Below are 15,367 nucleotides of genomic sequence, written 5' to 3' on the forward strand. Positions count from 1 at the left end.
GCTGCAGATTAACAGAGGCACCCAAAAACAGCCAGTAGCTATCCCTCAAGATAAGTCCCAAAAGGCTGTCATTCAAATGAGAAAGCTAAGCCCATGCATCAAGAATACAGTAATAAATTTTTCACACATATTATTGTTTTGATTAAATATTGTTACGGGAACACTATTTCCTTAAAATACTTTTCCTTTAAACACCATCTTGGGAAAAAAATTCAAAAACTTTATCTAATTTTAAAGGAAAATTGAAAATTTTTTTTAGAGCTTGGGGCCATGGCTGCCTTTCATTTCCTTCTCTCTGATCCTGTCTGTCTTTAGAACTTTAAATCACTCAAAGCTTCAAACTACAAATAATTTTGATTCTACTTTTAACCCCAAAACAAGAAAAATAATGTTTAATGAATAAGTATTATAATTGAAATGTCTTAGAAAATGTTTCTAACCACAAATATTTGAAAACATATGTAGAGCATTAATTGCTAATTAACAATTGTCAAAAGCTGAAAACAAAAAAAAATATATCAGCCAATCCTTGAGCCAAACACACCCGTAGTTGAACTACTTGTATCAAAATCAGTTGATGAAGTTGAGTCTAGCTGAGGTCGGTCGGCAATATCAACACATTGGGCAGGGAAAAAAGATACATCAGGATGGACTATTTCACCATCAGGACTGATTCCCATATTCTCAGCTTCTGCATCGTCTTGCAGCTTCAGTGCAAACTCAAGTTCTTCCATAACATCTCTCATATTGGGCCGTTCAATGCCTTTGCTATGAACGCAACTGAATGCGATCTCCACAAATTTTTTGAAACACCGTGGAGCTATCTTCCCCTTCAAATAAGGATCAATTATTTGATAAATGTTTCCATTTTGAATGCATTTTTCAGCCCAGATGGCTAAGTTCATATGTTCTTCCACCAAATTTCGATCAAGCGGCTTCAGAGCACACAAGACTTCAAATAATACTACACCAAATGAGTACACATCAGATTTTTCTGTTAATATTTGGCATATTGCATATTCTGGATCTAAATAACCCCAAGTTCCCTTCACTATAGTAGTACTGACCTCCTGTTTGAAAGCTGCTTTGGATAATCCGAAATCTGAAACTTTTGCAATCCAGTTTTCGTCTAGCAAAATATTAGTTGTCTTCACGTCTCGATGGATAATGGTATGCGTGAACTCGGAATGAAGATAATGCAATCCGCGTGCTGCCCCTATGCATATGTGGAGCCTTTTTTTCCACGGAAGAGGATCATTGTTTGTTTCATGTAAATGTTCTCCAAGTGTGCCGTTGATAAGGTAATCATAGATGAGAATCATTTCACCTTCATCAATGCAATATCCGATCAAAGATACAAGATTGACATGGCGGACTTGTGACAAAATCTCTATTTCTGTCGTGAATTCGCGAGTCCCTTGCTTTGATGATGAATCTAGCCGTTTGATAGCGACTGTGATGGATTCATTATCTATGTATCCTTTATATACATTACAAATCCTCCACAACCTATAAAGTTTTGATCGTCAAAATTTCTGGTAGCTTCTTTGATTTCGAGAATTGTAAATCTACGGCAACGCTCTGTTGGCAATGGTGAAGCAATTGTCGTGGACTTATTAGATTTGTACGAAAATGGGGCCCAAAGAGAAATGTGGTCGATCGTAGCAGAGTCCTTAACTTTCCTTCTTCTTTGATAGGCTAAGAGACATAGAATTAAAGAGAATATGCCACCAAAGACAGCTCCATTAATGATCAAAAGCTGTGATGCTAGTCTACTCCTTCGATTTTGTTTTAAACTTGGATGTTGATCTGGTTCTGTAGGAACTCGAATTGGTTCAGAGTTTGGCCCTGCTAGACTACCTTCTGAATTGTTCAACTTCAATATCTCCAAACCGTTCAAGATCGCGTCAGCAAACTCATGCTCCTCAGATGGGTGTAAATCGAGTCACATGTCCTGCTTGCTAGGGCTTCCTGCTGGAATCCATATGACGAAGTCTTTGTACACTGGAACACCTTTACCACCGCTCCAGTATATTACATCTGCTTGAGTTACCGCTGTTTGATTATTGATGAATATGGAGAATTCCAGTTGAAACGCACCGGTAACCTCTAGTCGAGTCTCACAAAAGTGGAGACGAACAAGATAGTTGAATCCAGTATCAACGGGGAATATCCAAGTGAGATTGTATTTAATGTTAACTTTTGGTTGAGGACCCATTGAACGCATAGTACTATATACCAATTCAGGAGCAACCCAAGCCGGAGTACTCTTTGTATAATTTATCTTAACCTTAGAAATAGACGTCACTCCAAATGCAGCTCCAAAAATGTAATTAGAGTCTTGAACCCATTTCCTGTACATTCCGGTGTCACCTGAACCGTCAATATCCCGTCCTCCAACATTTAACCGATAAATAGTCTCAAGAGCGGTTGTATTATCCAAATAGAAGGGATAGTCAATGCCAACATTTGTCAGCGGGCTATCATTTCCGTGTATATAAAGACTGTCTGGCATGGAAACGATTTCAATACCATTTATGAAGGCAAAAGATTTCAGAGATGGATTAAAAGTTATGTTAAGCATCTGTTTTTCCTGAATAGTAACGACAAACTCTTTCACAATGGCAGCGACTGGAGGCTCTATAGCTGTCACCATAAGAAAAGCACTAAAGTTGCTTAGAAGTGTGTAGTCATTGGCTTCAACGGAGAAGAAGGATTTGGAGATATCAAGATTGGAGTAAGCAACAGGATAGAAGTAGAGACGAACAAATTTTGAGCCAGGTGAGACAGGAAACACGTAGGTGAATTTGGATTGAGATATACGTGCGGTCATGCATGGCACTTGGGTTACAGAGGGATCTTGATAGGAGGCTGTATACGCAAGTGAAGAGTTTTGAGAATTAGAGGCTAGAAATTTGGAGTTGAAATCGCTAACCCAATTTCTTCCATCCAGTGATGTAGAGTTGAAGGATGCGCCACAGTTGAGCAGGAAGATTTCTGTTGGATTATACGGCGTCGAGTTGTTAATAGCAGTGATGCAAGGGAGAAAATTTATAAAGAGAGATGCGAGAGAAATTAATTTTGTCAAGATTAGAAAGACAGAGAACAAAGAACAAACTGAGACATTTATGAAGCCCATGGATGTTGTGTTTTGGACTTTGAATTTAATTTCTTTCCGTTCCAAATACTTATAAAGGTTTAGGGGCATAAGAAAAATACTTGCACTAAGCTAATAATTGACTGCCATTAATTAATTATCTGATAAATATATGAAAAAATATACAATATATAGAGATAATGACAATATAATATACCAATTCACTCCTGACTGTGCATATGTTGATCTATATCTCCAATTCCTGTATTCGCAATAGTTAAATAAAAATTAAATTTAAGTGATAAAAAATTCTACTAATTTTTTTAAAGAAAAATTATAATAAATGATTGATTTTTTATCATAATAAAACTAGATATAATTTATTATTCAATCAGAGAATATAATTCATCACCAGCACACGCACCCTTTTCTTTTATCTAAATTACTGAAGTCACAAGCTCTATGTCCTTCTCAGAGCTTTTGAAGAACTGTTAATTGTTAACTTAAAAAGCATTTTTGTGAGTAAACAAAGACTTGAACAGGTCTTCAATATTGACAAGTTTTGGCACTACATCATTTAATCAAGTGGTACGTGCTCAGAAAGTAAGGGGCTGACCGTAAGGTCTAATTGTGGTTGGACAAAATATGTAACATCAACAAAGTGGGTCGGGCAAGAAGACTTCTAGTATGTAGAAAGTCATCCATAGGATTTTAAAAAGACCTTGTTGATTACAAATTAAATAAAGCACTGCGGAAGACCTGGTGAATAGAATAGCTATAACCACAATTACAACAAAATAGTATAATTATACCCTTCACAAACAGAGCAATGCAGATCTTAAGAAGTTGGATTAATTATATCATTGGAGAGAAGTCCATATCAAACTATTAATTATATTAATGAAAATATAGATAGTACATTATTTAGAAATAGCATAATTACATAGAAATGCTTAAATTTTAAGAAAATATTCAAACTAGCAGAATAGAGCAGCGGTAATGATCTTAGTCTCCATATTTATCCAATTGCAATTCTTTCAAACAACTAAAAACCCAGTAACCGGGAAACAACATTTTTAAGAAACAAAAAACAGAGCAGGTCTTATTGTGTATAATAGCACATTGTCGAGTATAAACAAATTTTGTCCATTCTTATTGTAACTACAAATTGGAAAAAGATCATCAGCATTTACTCTCAGGATTCCTTTCTAAAACCATGCAAAATTTGATAGACTGTAATAAGCATACCAGAGGCTTAAATCAATTGGATTTAACTACAATTTTCATCTTCCCATTTGATTCATAATTTCCGAAAATACAGACTTAGACTTACTTAAATCCATCAGGATCAAGTTTAGCAGCACTCCCTTCACCACTACTAACTGTGCTCTTGGAGTCCTACTTTTGTTCGCCTGAAACGCTAAATATCATCATCATCGGTAGTTACAACAGCTTCCCGACGCAACAACAATGGACTTTCCTGCTCTTCACCCACACTCTCAACACTACTATTTCTACTCTTCTCTGCCGTCTCTTGAAGCTGCAATGCTAACTCCAGCTCTTTGTGCTCCATTGTCACGCAAACAGCTCTCCGCAATCTCTCCAAATTTCTCCAAACAGGCAGGATCAGCATCACCTCTCAAGTGCGGGTCCATTATTCGATCGAGTGCACCTCTTCTATAGCAGATTCTAGCCCAATCAGCTAAATTCGCTTGCTCTTGGGGTAATCCTGGAATTACAGGTGGCCTAGCACATAATACCTCCAACAGAACAACTCCGAATGAGTACACGTCAGATTTTTCAGTGAGGTGTTGCCTACGATAATATTCTGGACCTACATACCCAATACTACCCCTGACAACAGTGCTGACGTGCGTTTGGGACTGGCTAGTGGGACCCATTCTTGACAAGCCAAAGTCAGAAACTTTAGCCACCCAGTTCTCATCCATCAGTATGTTCGTTGACTTGACGTCGCGGTGAATGATCGGGTGTTTCGCACCTGTATGGAGATGATGCAGTCCATGTGCAGCTCCGATGCGGATCTGTAGTCTTTGCTTCCATGGAAGAGGAGGGTTTTTGGTTTTGTAGAGATGATCACGGAGAGTCCCGCGGTGCATGAACTCGTATACTAGAATCATCTCGCCTGGATCATCACAGTATCCTATTAGAGACACGAGATGCGTGTGACGGAGCTTGGAAAGCATCTGGATTTCTGTTTTGAACTCGCGAGCTCCCTGTTTTGATGATGAATGTAATCGCTTGATTGCGACAGTAAAGGCGCCATCATCGATGGATCCTTTGTAGACATTAAAAATGTGTTGCTTTCTTGATAGAAATGGGACATTGGACATCAAAATTTATGAGTGCTATCCATCGATTATTTTGAGCAACCATTTACTACTGATAACAGAAATTAGTTCATTCGAGCTCTCTTTAGATTGGTGCAGTAAAATTAGAAATTTAAGATTTGAAAATATGTAAGTGTTTAAGGTTTTAAAATTATGAACAATTCCTTAAAATTCAATGGCTTATTATTCACAATTATGAATAATACAGATCCACACGCACACTATATATGAATGCTTTAAACCTGCCGTATTTGTATTTATGTCGTCTTCTTCTGGTCAACTTGGGGAACCTCCTCTGCAACGATCGTAGGCATTACAAGGCCTGACAATTTTCATTTCCTTCCCAAGACAAGAACCATATTTAATTCCTTCACTGCAAAATGCTTGTTTATTTAATGCTGGATAAGTAATATAATTATTCTGTTGAAGACGAATCTGGCTCACATTGGATTCCATCATGTGCTCTTCGTCTGCAATGAATTCGGGCATATCATCATTCCAAGATCCAGTGATTGTTCTACGGGTTAAAATTGCAGCTTTGGTTGTTGAAGCATTGATGCAGATGATCAGTATCATTAGCAGAACAGGTAAAGACAATTCGACAGACCCTCCTTTCATTTCAGCTGATCTCTTTTTTTCTTTTTTGCCTTAATTTCTCCCTATATGGAATTATATCAGTGTGACTCTTATTTGGCTGAAGCCTAAAAGTTGTGGTCGTCATTGTAGTACCTCCTCTCTCACATATCCATTCATCATTTTTCTCTTTCAATACAAGTTGATGAGCTTGAAATTCACCTATTTCTTTTGTTTTTCCATTTTCAAAGCCATTGCAGATTTCTGTATAAAGTTAATTGGTTGAGTGATGCTTAAATGAAGTCCTGCATGTGTAAGCATTCACGCTTTTGGTTGGATAGATTCAGTAACAAGAAATCAATTTGTCTATCCAGCTTTTAATAACTTCTCTCTCCTTACACCATCAGATTCTTTATAAATTTGTACTTTAAAATTGCAAAAAATAAAAAAAGGACAGAGGAGGGACTAAACTAAACTAAACTAAACTAAAGCTTTGTTGTTACATTTTTGCCTTATTTAATTATAGGGTATCTAAATAACAGTGATGCAAATAACACTGATGCATAGTTACATAAATTAAACAGAAGCATATGTTTTCATAAATCAGAACAATAAAATAGGTATTATATGATTGGAACCTGCTGATGTCTTCTTCTGGTCAAATTCATCTAATGTCTGCACCTATCGTAGTTGACATGCGCGAACTTTCCCTGGCTTTGGGAAGGCAATTATTATATTTTATTTCGCTGCAAAGGCGTGTTTAACAGCTTTTGAATTCAAATATTGGAGAAAAAATATTGCTCTATATTTTATTTCTCAAGTATTAATGTTCCACTACAGGGTGAATTTATGTACAAAAAGAGAATGATCTAGAATTTAGCTAAATGTCTAAATCTAATTGGTAGATAAATTCTGTACATTGGATTATATTGCTGAAATAAATGAATGGAAATGATTGAATCAGCAATGATGGACAATGATTGGCTAATGGTTAGTTATTGCTGTTGGGCTGTGGTGTGGTGATTGTTGACAGGCTGTAAGGTGGTTGAGTTAGTTATTTAGGTATGGATTATCCTGTACACGTGTTAGAGGCTTGAAGAAGCCTCTGGCTCACACCGGATTCCATCAAGAGCTCTTCTTCTGCAATGGATTCAGTGATACCATAATTCCATGGTTCACTGATTGTTGTAGTGGTAAAAATTGCTACTTTGCCCGTTGATGTATTTGTGCAGATGATCAAAATTATTAGCAGAACGGATAAAGACAACGCATTATGCCCTCCTTTCATTTCAGCTGACCTGTTCTGCCTTTTTGCCTAAATTTCTCTCTTTATGGAGTTTTATGAGATACTTGTTGCTTGGCTGAAGGCTGAAGCCTAAAAATTGTGGTCGTCTTTATATATGGATGCAATAGGGGAAATCCCCTTTAGACCACTGAACTTACCTGGTTTGGTCATCTGAGGACTACAATTTTATTGGATCCAATTAGATTCTTCAATTCCCCGTTTTTGTTTAAAAAAAAAAAAAAATCTTATTTTTAATTGTGATAAAAAAGTTAAATATTTGGTAGTGTATGCAGGGCCCACCGAAGAAAATATGGACCACAATTATATGTTCCCCTAGATTTTCATTAAATAAATAATTAAAAGTTAAAAAAATACATTTACGTTTTAAATTTAAAAAAAAATGATGTCTTTTATGTTTAAAACTTTATTCATATTATAAATTTAACTTGTCAGTTTATTATAAACAAGTGTCTATCTAAAGTGAGCATATAATTACGTTTCGTAAAATGAGTCTGACTAATGTTTAAGAATTGATTTTTTGGATGAACAGATCCAAAAGTGAGTTTGAAAGACTTTATAATGATTTCTCGTAAGCATTTGTCAATATTAAGATGTAGAAAAAATTTTAACTAGATCGGGTCCAGGTACTCATCGCATGGACTAAAACAATAAAAATAAAATTTTTTTATTGAAACGACACTATTTTTAACCATATACTAAAAATAAATAAAACAAGTAATTTCCTTAAAATATATAGATAATCTCCAGCATAAAGCATACATATAAATTAAAACCAAAATCACGTTTATGGTGGAAGAATTTGAATCCAAGTTATGCTAACTACGAACTATATACATAAGAGAACTATTGCACATCATCAAATTGATTAAAATAATAATTAGCAAGGACTAAAAAGCTAAGAACTGGTGCCAGTGTGGAAAATTGCGGTAACCAAATGGATAAAGTTGAAAGTCCCAACTGTATAACGAAGAGCAAGTCTACTTGGAACCAGAACATATTGAAGATAATGTATTTTATAACATTAGTACAGTAAAGTGAATCACATATTATACATCTCAAATTACTTGTCTAGACCGAGTCTGTAACCATGTTATGGATCAAACTAATGACAGCAAGAATTTTTTTTAAATTGTTCTGATTTTATCCTTTTTTTTCTCCAATCTATAGTAAAAAATACTCTCGTTTAAATAAAAAACTTTATTCCCGTTAGTTTAGTCCATGAGCGAGATTATGGATCCGGTCTATATAAATTTTCCGAGTTTCGTCTTACGTTAGGGTTTATTTCTAACTCATTCTCCCCGCGCATTAATTGTTTCTGAAAAATCTGATTTCACTTCATCAGAGTCGTTCTTCGGTACTAATTGTGCTCCTTGAATCTCTAATCGGTCCACCTGAGAATGTAAATATCATCATCATCATCATCAATGGTAGCGACCTCCTTATATGGCATAGATGATTCTTTCTGGTTCTCACTGACAATATCACTTGCATGGGAATTTTTCTCAGCAAATTCTTGAAGCTGCAATGCAAATTCAAGGCTCCATATCACATCACACATTTTTGGCCTTTTAGTTGCTTTTTCACGCACACAACTTTCAGCGATCTCCACAAACTTGTTTAAAGAGACAGATGTGATATCACCATTCAACTGCGGGTCAATAATCTGATCAAGAGTTCCTTTCCGACAACATTTTCTTGTCCACTCAACCAAGTTCACTTGTTCTTTGTTTAGGTTTGACATGATTGGTGGCCGGGCGCACAGTACTTCTAACAACACTACCCCAAATGAGTAGACATCAGATTTCTCAGTGAGGTGTTGCCTGCGATAGTACTCGGGGTCAAGGTAGCCTACACTACCTCTAACAACAGTGCTGACATGGGTTTCGTCTTCACTGGTGGGACCTGTTTTTGACAAGCCAAAATCTGAAACCTTGGCCACCCAATTCCTGCCCAATAGTATGTTTGATGACTTCACATCACGGTGGATGATGGTGTGTTTTACACCTGTATGAAGATAATGTAACCCTTTTGCAGCTCCTATACATATTTGTAGTCTTTGCTTCCATGGGAGAGGAGGGTTATTTGTTCTGTATAGATGATCTTGAAGGCTCCCATGCGGCATGTACTCGTATACAAGGATCATCTCATCTTGATCATCGCAGTATCCAATCAAAGAGACGAGATGAATGTGTCTGAGCCTTGACAACATCTCAATCTCTGTGTGGAACTCGCGAGTCCCCTGTTTTGACGATGAATTTAGCCTTTTTATTGCAACTGGGATGAATTCATTTTGAATATAGCCTTTATACACAGTACCAAAACCCCCAGAGCCAATAATGTTCTGATCTTCGAAATTTCTTGTAGCTGCTTTGATTTCACCCGTTGTAAATCGACGGCAAAGATCAGTTGGCAGTGATATACCAAAACCATCAGTATCATTTGCTTTCCTTTTTGGTCCTTTCCCTTTTCGTTTGTAGATAAAGAAAAATAGAGCAACAGAAAAAGCAAATATTACACCTATCACAACCCCAACAATAACTACAACAGATGACCCTTTACTCTTTGTTATCTCCTGTAAGCTTGATTGTTGTTGTGATGATGGAGGAACCACCATTAGCGGTTCAGGGTTGGATCCAGCAAGATTACCGTCTGAGTTGTTCAGCTTGAATATCTCTAGAACATTCAAGATTACATCAGCATAAGTTGAATGATCGGCAGTGGGGTGTAAAGCGAGCCATAAGTCCTGGTTGCTTTGGCTTCCTCCTCCTGGGACCCCAATCACGTAATCTTTGTAGACTGGAATGCTATTACCCCCACTCCAGTGGATCACATCTGCTTCTGCTTCAGCTGTCATGTTATTTATAAATATGGAAAACACTCTTTGACCTTCACGAGTGATCTCTTTTTCAGTTTCACAAAAATGGAGCCGGAGAAGATAATTGAAGCCAGAATCAACCAAAAAGAGCCACGTGAGATTGGAATTCTGGTTTACCACAGAATTTGCACCCATCGTACGTTTGGTAATGTATACAGCCTCCGGTGCAACATACGTAGGTGTATCCTTACTGTATTTTACTGTGACGTCATCGCGCCACAGATGCACATATCCAAGACCACCAAAAATATGAAGCAAATCATTGGACCATGTTCGAAAAATTCCTGTATCGTTTACATTCTCAATATTTGGACCACCAATGTTTAGCCGATAAACAGTTTCAAGAGAGGTGGTGTTGTCGAAGTAGTAGAAGGGGACATTGTTGTCGTTTACAAAGGAATAAGGAGAGTCGTTATCTTTAGTGTACAGATTGGTTGGCATGGAAACTATTTCTATGCCATTAATGAAAGCAAAAGAATTTGGAGACTGAGTAAAAGTTAAGTTGATAACTCCTTGGTTATCCCGCACAGTGATAATAAATTCCTTGACCAAGTATGCAACTGGTGGTTGCATTGCAGAAACAGTTAAATGTGCACTGAAGTTACTTAAAAGGGTGTAACCATTAGCCGTGACGGAGAAGAAGGAGGTTGATGTGTCGAGGCCTGAGTAGCTATTTGGATAGAAGTAAAGACGGATAAACTTGGGTCCCATTGAGACAGGAAACATGCAAGTGTATTTAGAGCGAATGATTCGAGCAGTCATGTAGGGTACCTGAGTAACAGAAGGATCTTGTTGGGAGGCTTTAGAAGCTGCAGAGGTTTCAGAGTTCATAGGACAGTATTTGGACTGCTGATCGGCATCACTCTCCCAGTTCCGGCCATCCATTGACTGTTCTCCATCTGGTGCACCGCTATTTAGGAGTATTCGATCCGTAGGGGTGTAAGGCGACCTGTTTTGGATTGCAATGGTTGAAAGAAGGGGATTGAGAACGAGAAGAAGGTAGAGAACTGCACTATGCATAGTAGAATTTTCCATTAGGTTGCTGTTGGTTGAAGTTCAAAATTATAAGAGAATCTTTTCTTGGAAAAATATTTTATTTTATAGAAGTGGAAGAACATTTCTTTATACGGCATAGTTTCTAGCAAATTTTGGAACAAAAAATTAAAATTGGGAGTGCTTTGGCAATGTTCATTCTAACTTATTGAACCGTTCTTTCCACTTTATTTTTATTTTCCAGTTAATTTTATTTCTGCAATTTATTATCTAAATTAGCTTTTCATTTTCTCTCTATCATTTCGGGAGATATTAATTTGCGTGTTTAGAGATTTTTCTAGCTTGTGAGTTGTGGGACTGGGCCTTGTGGCGCAGCTGAATTATGATTTATTTTGTTATTTTCTCCGCTATCCCACTGAATAAAATGAATTTTCTTTTTCAGTGTCGTGGAAAAATGTGTTGCTTTCTTGATAGACATGGGACATGGGACATCAAAATTTATGAGTGCTATCCATCGATTATTCTGCGCAATAGTTCCCTACTGATAACAGAAATTAGTTCACTCGAGCTCTCTTTAGATTGGTGCAGTAAAATTAGAAATTTAAGATTTGAAAATATGTAAGTGTTTAAGGTTTTAAATTATGAACAATTCCTTAAAATTCAATGGCTTATTGCGTTCTTTAAATCTTTTTCTTAGTTCAAAATTTTTTTACTTATAGTTTTAAATGATTTTTACTTGATTTAATTAAAATTTTGAAGTGATATAAGAATAAATATTATGAAATAATTGGCCGAAAAAAAAAGTTAAATATTTGATGTTCATGCCAATCGCAGATGGATATTTACGTGATTATTCAATTTATCTCTTTGTAGATTTAGTTTGAAGCATAAATATTAAAGATAAGAGAGGTTATTTTCATATTGAAAGAATATGGAAATACTCCTAAGAAAAAAATCTTAATATATATTTTTTTATTTCGTTTCACATAGCTTAATTTCAGCTGTTGCATCTAAAATTATAAATGGAAATAATAAAAATGAGAGTATCACTAGAAAATTCAATGTTTAATTGACTACTTGGAAAATTTTTAATGGAGAAGAAAATGCCATAGACTTGAATGAGTCGGAGTGGAAAAAAATGTGACAAGCAATTTTCATGAAGTCGCATTCTTAGGCCCCCTGCTTTAGACCAAAGTTAGTGGTGTCTTTGCTTTTATGTGCTTTCCTTTCCTTGTCTCTATTTACCCACTTGCATATACCTATAAACTAATACTCCCTCCATAAATGTAGAGGTGGTTTTAGGATAGTTTGTTGAAAAATGTAAGTAATTTTGAGAATATTTAAGAATAATTAGTATTTTTTTTATTTTATCCTTATTTATCTTAAATGCAACAATCTATATATATATATATATATATATATATATATATATATATATATATATTTCTGAATAAAAAATATTTTTGAAATGCTGAGTTGGCATCCTACTCTCCCACTAATTTCTTTTTACTTTTTTTTTAACAGGTTTTTGAACCTTTTTTTTTTTACTTTAATTTGATTGCCTATAAAATATTTTTAAAAAACTATATTGATAAAAAGATTCTATTTGAAAACTAAATTTAATAAATTTAAGCAAATCTTTTTGTGTATATCTTTATATTTAAATGCTTTTAAATTCAATCTTTTTATCTCTGTTTAACTATTTATCCTTTATATATTTATTTGAAAGGGATTTGTAAACCCGAGCATGGCTCAAAGGTGCAAATTTGTGAGTTTTTCTTTAATTTTTTTTATTTATTCTCCTATGTTGATCTACTTTGTCAATGAATAAATGATGCATGGTTTTATTTTTATTTATTTATTTTTTGACAATTCATTCTGCTGTTGTTAGAGTGATCTATTTAAGAATTGGATGATGTTATATATTATGCTCTTCAAATTAGATTAAAAAAAAAAAAAAAAAGCAAGAGCAAGTTATATTTGAAATCTGATTTTCAAGTAATTGTGTAGGTATTAGTAACTACGTTTGTTGATGGCTTTGACATGCGAATGATGCAGGCATAGATCCAAACTGCATACTATATTCATTTAGTTGCCTTTCATTATTACTAAACGATGGAAATGTTAATTATTTAGGATTTGATTTTTTTTTTTTTTTTGGAGATATGAAAAATGTCATTACAGAGCTAAAGTGCAATAATCTTATTCAGTTTGGTTCAATTTATGTTATATAGAAAGTGCATGTGATATAGCCATAGTGGTATTGGTATTAAATAAATTACTATTTCTTCGTATTTATCATTATTCATTTGCCTTTTTATTATGCTCTTTTATTCTTTCTTTGAGACTCTATTTTAATGTTAAATAATTAAAATTATAAATAATATTTATGTATATATTATTCATATTGAATTATTTGAATTATAAAAACTTTATCTCTATAGAATTATCAATTACTAGATATGGTATTTAAATTGTTTAAATTACAAACTTTAACTAAAATTTAGACATGATTAATTAAATGTATAATTATTTAAATACATTTAATGGAGTAATTTGCTGGAAAACATCTTTTAATAATACAATGTATAACAATAAAGTCGCTGTCGCGCAAAGTGCAGGCCTTCTACTAGTTATTTCTATAATTTTATAAATGGTACTTAATCAAATTAACGAAACACTTTGTTATAATTAAAGAAAATTAATTATTTTTTAATCATCATATAACAATCTTAAACTACTTATTTATAGATGGAGTATAAATCATTATGATTCACATTGGCCAACCAATCAACAATTGAGGGTAGCGATAAAAATTGGTCCATGAAAATTTACTCTTTTCATATCCAAATTCATTTTAAATTCATTTAAAAATTACATTTGCAACACTGATGGATAGAGTAATTGAGTGCCTAAACCATTAAAAAAAAAATACAATTAAGGACTTATTAATTTGGCAATATTAACTGTTTTAGTAGTTGTTAGTTGTTATAATAGTTGTTTATTTTTTTATTAGCGGTTAATTAGTGGTTATCTATTAGCTATTAGTTTTTAGTCTGTAGTTTATATAGAAATTTAATTAGAAGTGCTCGGTAAAAATTATTATTTGATTTAAACTGATAAAAAATGACATTAATTGTTTAATTAGCTAAATTCGAGGAAAAAAATAATGAGTGTAATTGTCAAAATTATTTAATTAATCCCCATGAAATACTAAGTATTAGAGTGTTTAACGTTTTATAAAAAGTGCTTTGTTAGTCTTTAAAACCTATTGTAAAAGCTATATTACCGAACGGTAGAATTAATAGATATGAAATTTTAATTTAACCAAAACGCTAAAGATTTGGTACTTTGAATGTTGTTTGAATTTAATTTCCATATTTTCCGACTGCTTATAAAGGTTTAGGGGGTACGGGAAAAATACTTGCACTAAGCTAATGATTCACTGCCATTAATTTCACTCCTGACCGTGCATATATATATGAAGCTCAGTTTAGAAGTCAGATAACTGCGCCAGTGTGCTTCGATCGCGCTTGACTCGATCTCCAGTTGCTGCTATTGCTGCTGCTATCAGTCGAGATCCCAGCGAGCACAGTAGGCTTCGATAGCGCTTGACTCGATCTCAAGTGGTCCAACGCTAGCAGCACCACCACGAGCTCCACCTCCATCGTGCCGCCTCTGTTTACTCTCTCTGCCACTGCCAATCGCCACAACTTGACGCAGCACCGCCTGCCGACACCGGTGAGTGCTGCTGCCAATTTTGGTCAATCCAGTGAATGTTCATTTCGGTGAGATTGGTTGAAGGCAGATGATTTGGTTGCGGCACAGATCAAGTAAACTCCAGCAATAATAATTTTATTTGGTGGCCGATCTCACTGTTTGCATCTGTCAATCATGGCTCCTTCTTCTAGCCCACCGGCGGTGGCCCCTCAAGGGGTGGCTGGCCGAAATTTTGCATCTGCACTCACTGGCCAATCTTTCAGTCTGAAAGCTGTTGAAGATCTTAGATCATTCGCTTCCATTGACATAAATAAGAGGTTATCATCTAAAACTCCTAGCAAATATAAGGGTTTTCCTGCTGTTAATTTCACTGATGATGATATTCAGAAACTGTCTCTCCCATACCGATATGCTTTGATTGGAGCTTTTATGTTTGGAAGACCTTCTATGCAGGC

General features: G+C 35.0%; 1 protein-coding gene, 1 long non-coding RNA gene and 1 pseudogene across 2 annotated transcripts; 1 reads left to right on the forward strand and 2 right to left on the reverse strand.

Moving 5' to 3' along the window:
- Positions 1-386: 386 nt before the first annotated feature.
- Positions 387-3,145, reverse strand: LOC105643763 (receptor-like protein kinase FERONIA pseudogene; annotated as a pseudogene).
- Positions 3,146-3,975: 830 nt separating this feature from the next.
- LOC105646735 (receptor-like protein kinase FERONIA) lies at positions 3,976-11,405 on the reverse strand. The gene is given in 5 exon segments (XM_089720364.1): positions 3,976-4,428; positions 4,430-4,525; positions 4,527-4,656; positions 4,658-5,393; positions 9,626-11,405. Coding segments are annotated over 5 exon segments (2,619 nt in total). The 5' UTR covers positions 11,235-11,405; the 3' UTR covers positions 3,976-4,380.
- On the forward strand, positions 11,060-11,856 carry LOC149497125 (uncharacterized). Its single transcript, XR_016320498.1, has 2 exons — positions 11,060-11,198; positions 11,635-11,856. It is a non-coding gene; the product is annotated as an uncharacterized LOC149497125 (long non-coding RNA).
- The last annotated feature ends 3,511 nt before the right edge of the window (positions 11,857-15,367 follow it).

This window comes from Jatropha curcas, chromosome 4, assembly GCF_041381405.1.
Source record: "Jatropha curcas cultivar XTBG-Jc1 chromosome 4, XTBG_Jcur_1.0, whole genome shotgun sequence".
NCBI classification, from domain to species: domain Eukaryota; kingdom Viridiplantae; phylum Streptophyta; class Magnoliopsida; order Malpighiales; family Euphorbiaceae; genus Jatropha; species Jatropha curcas.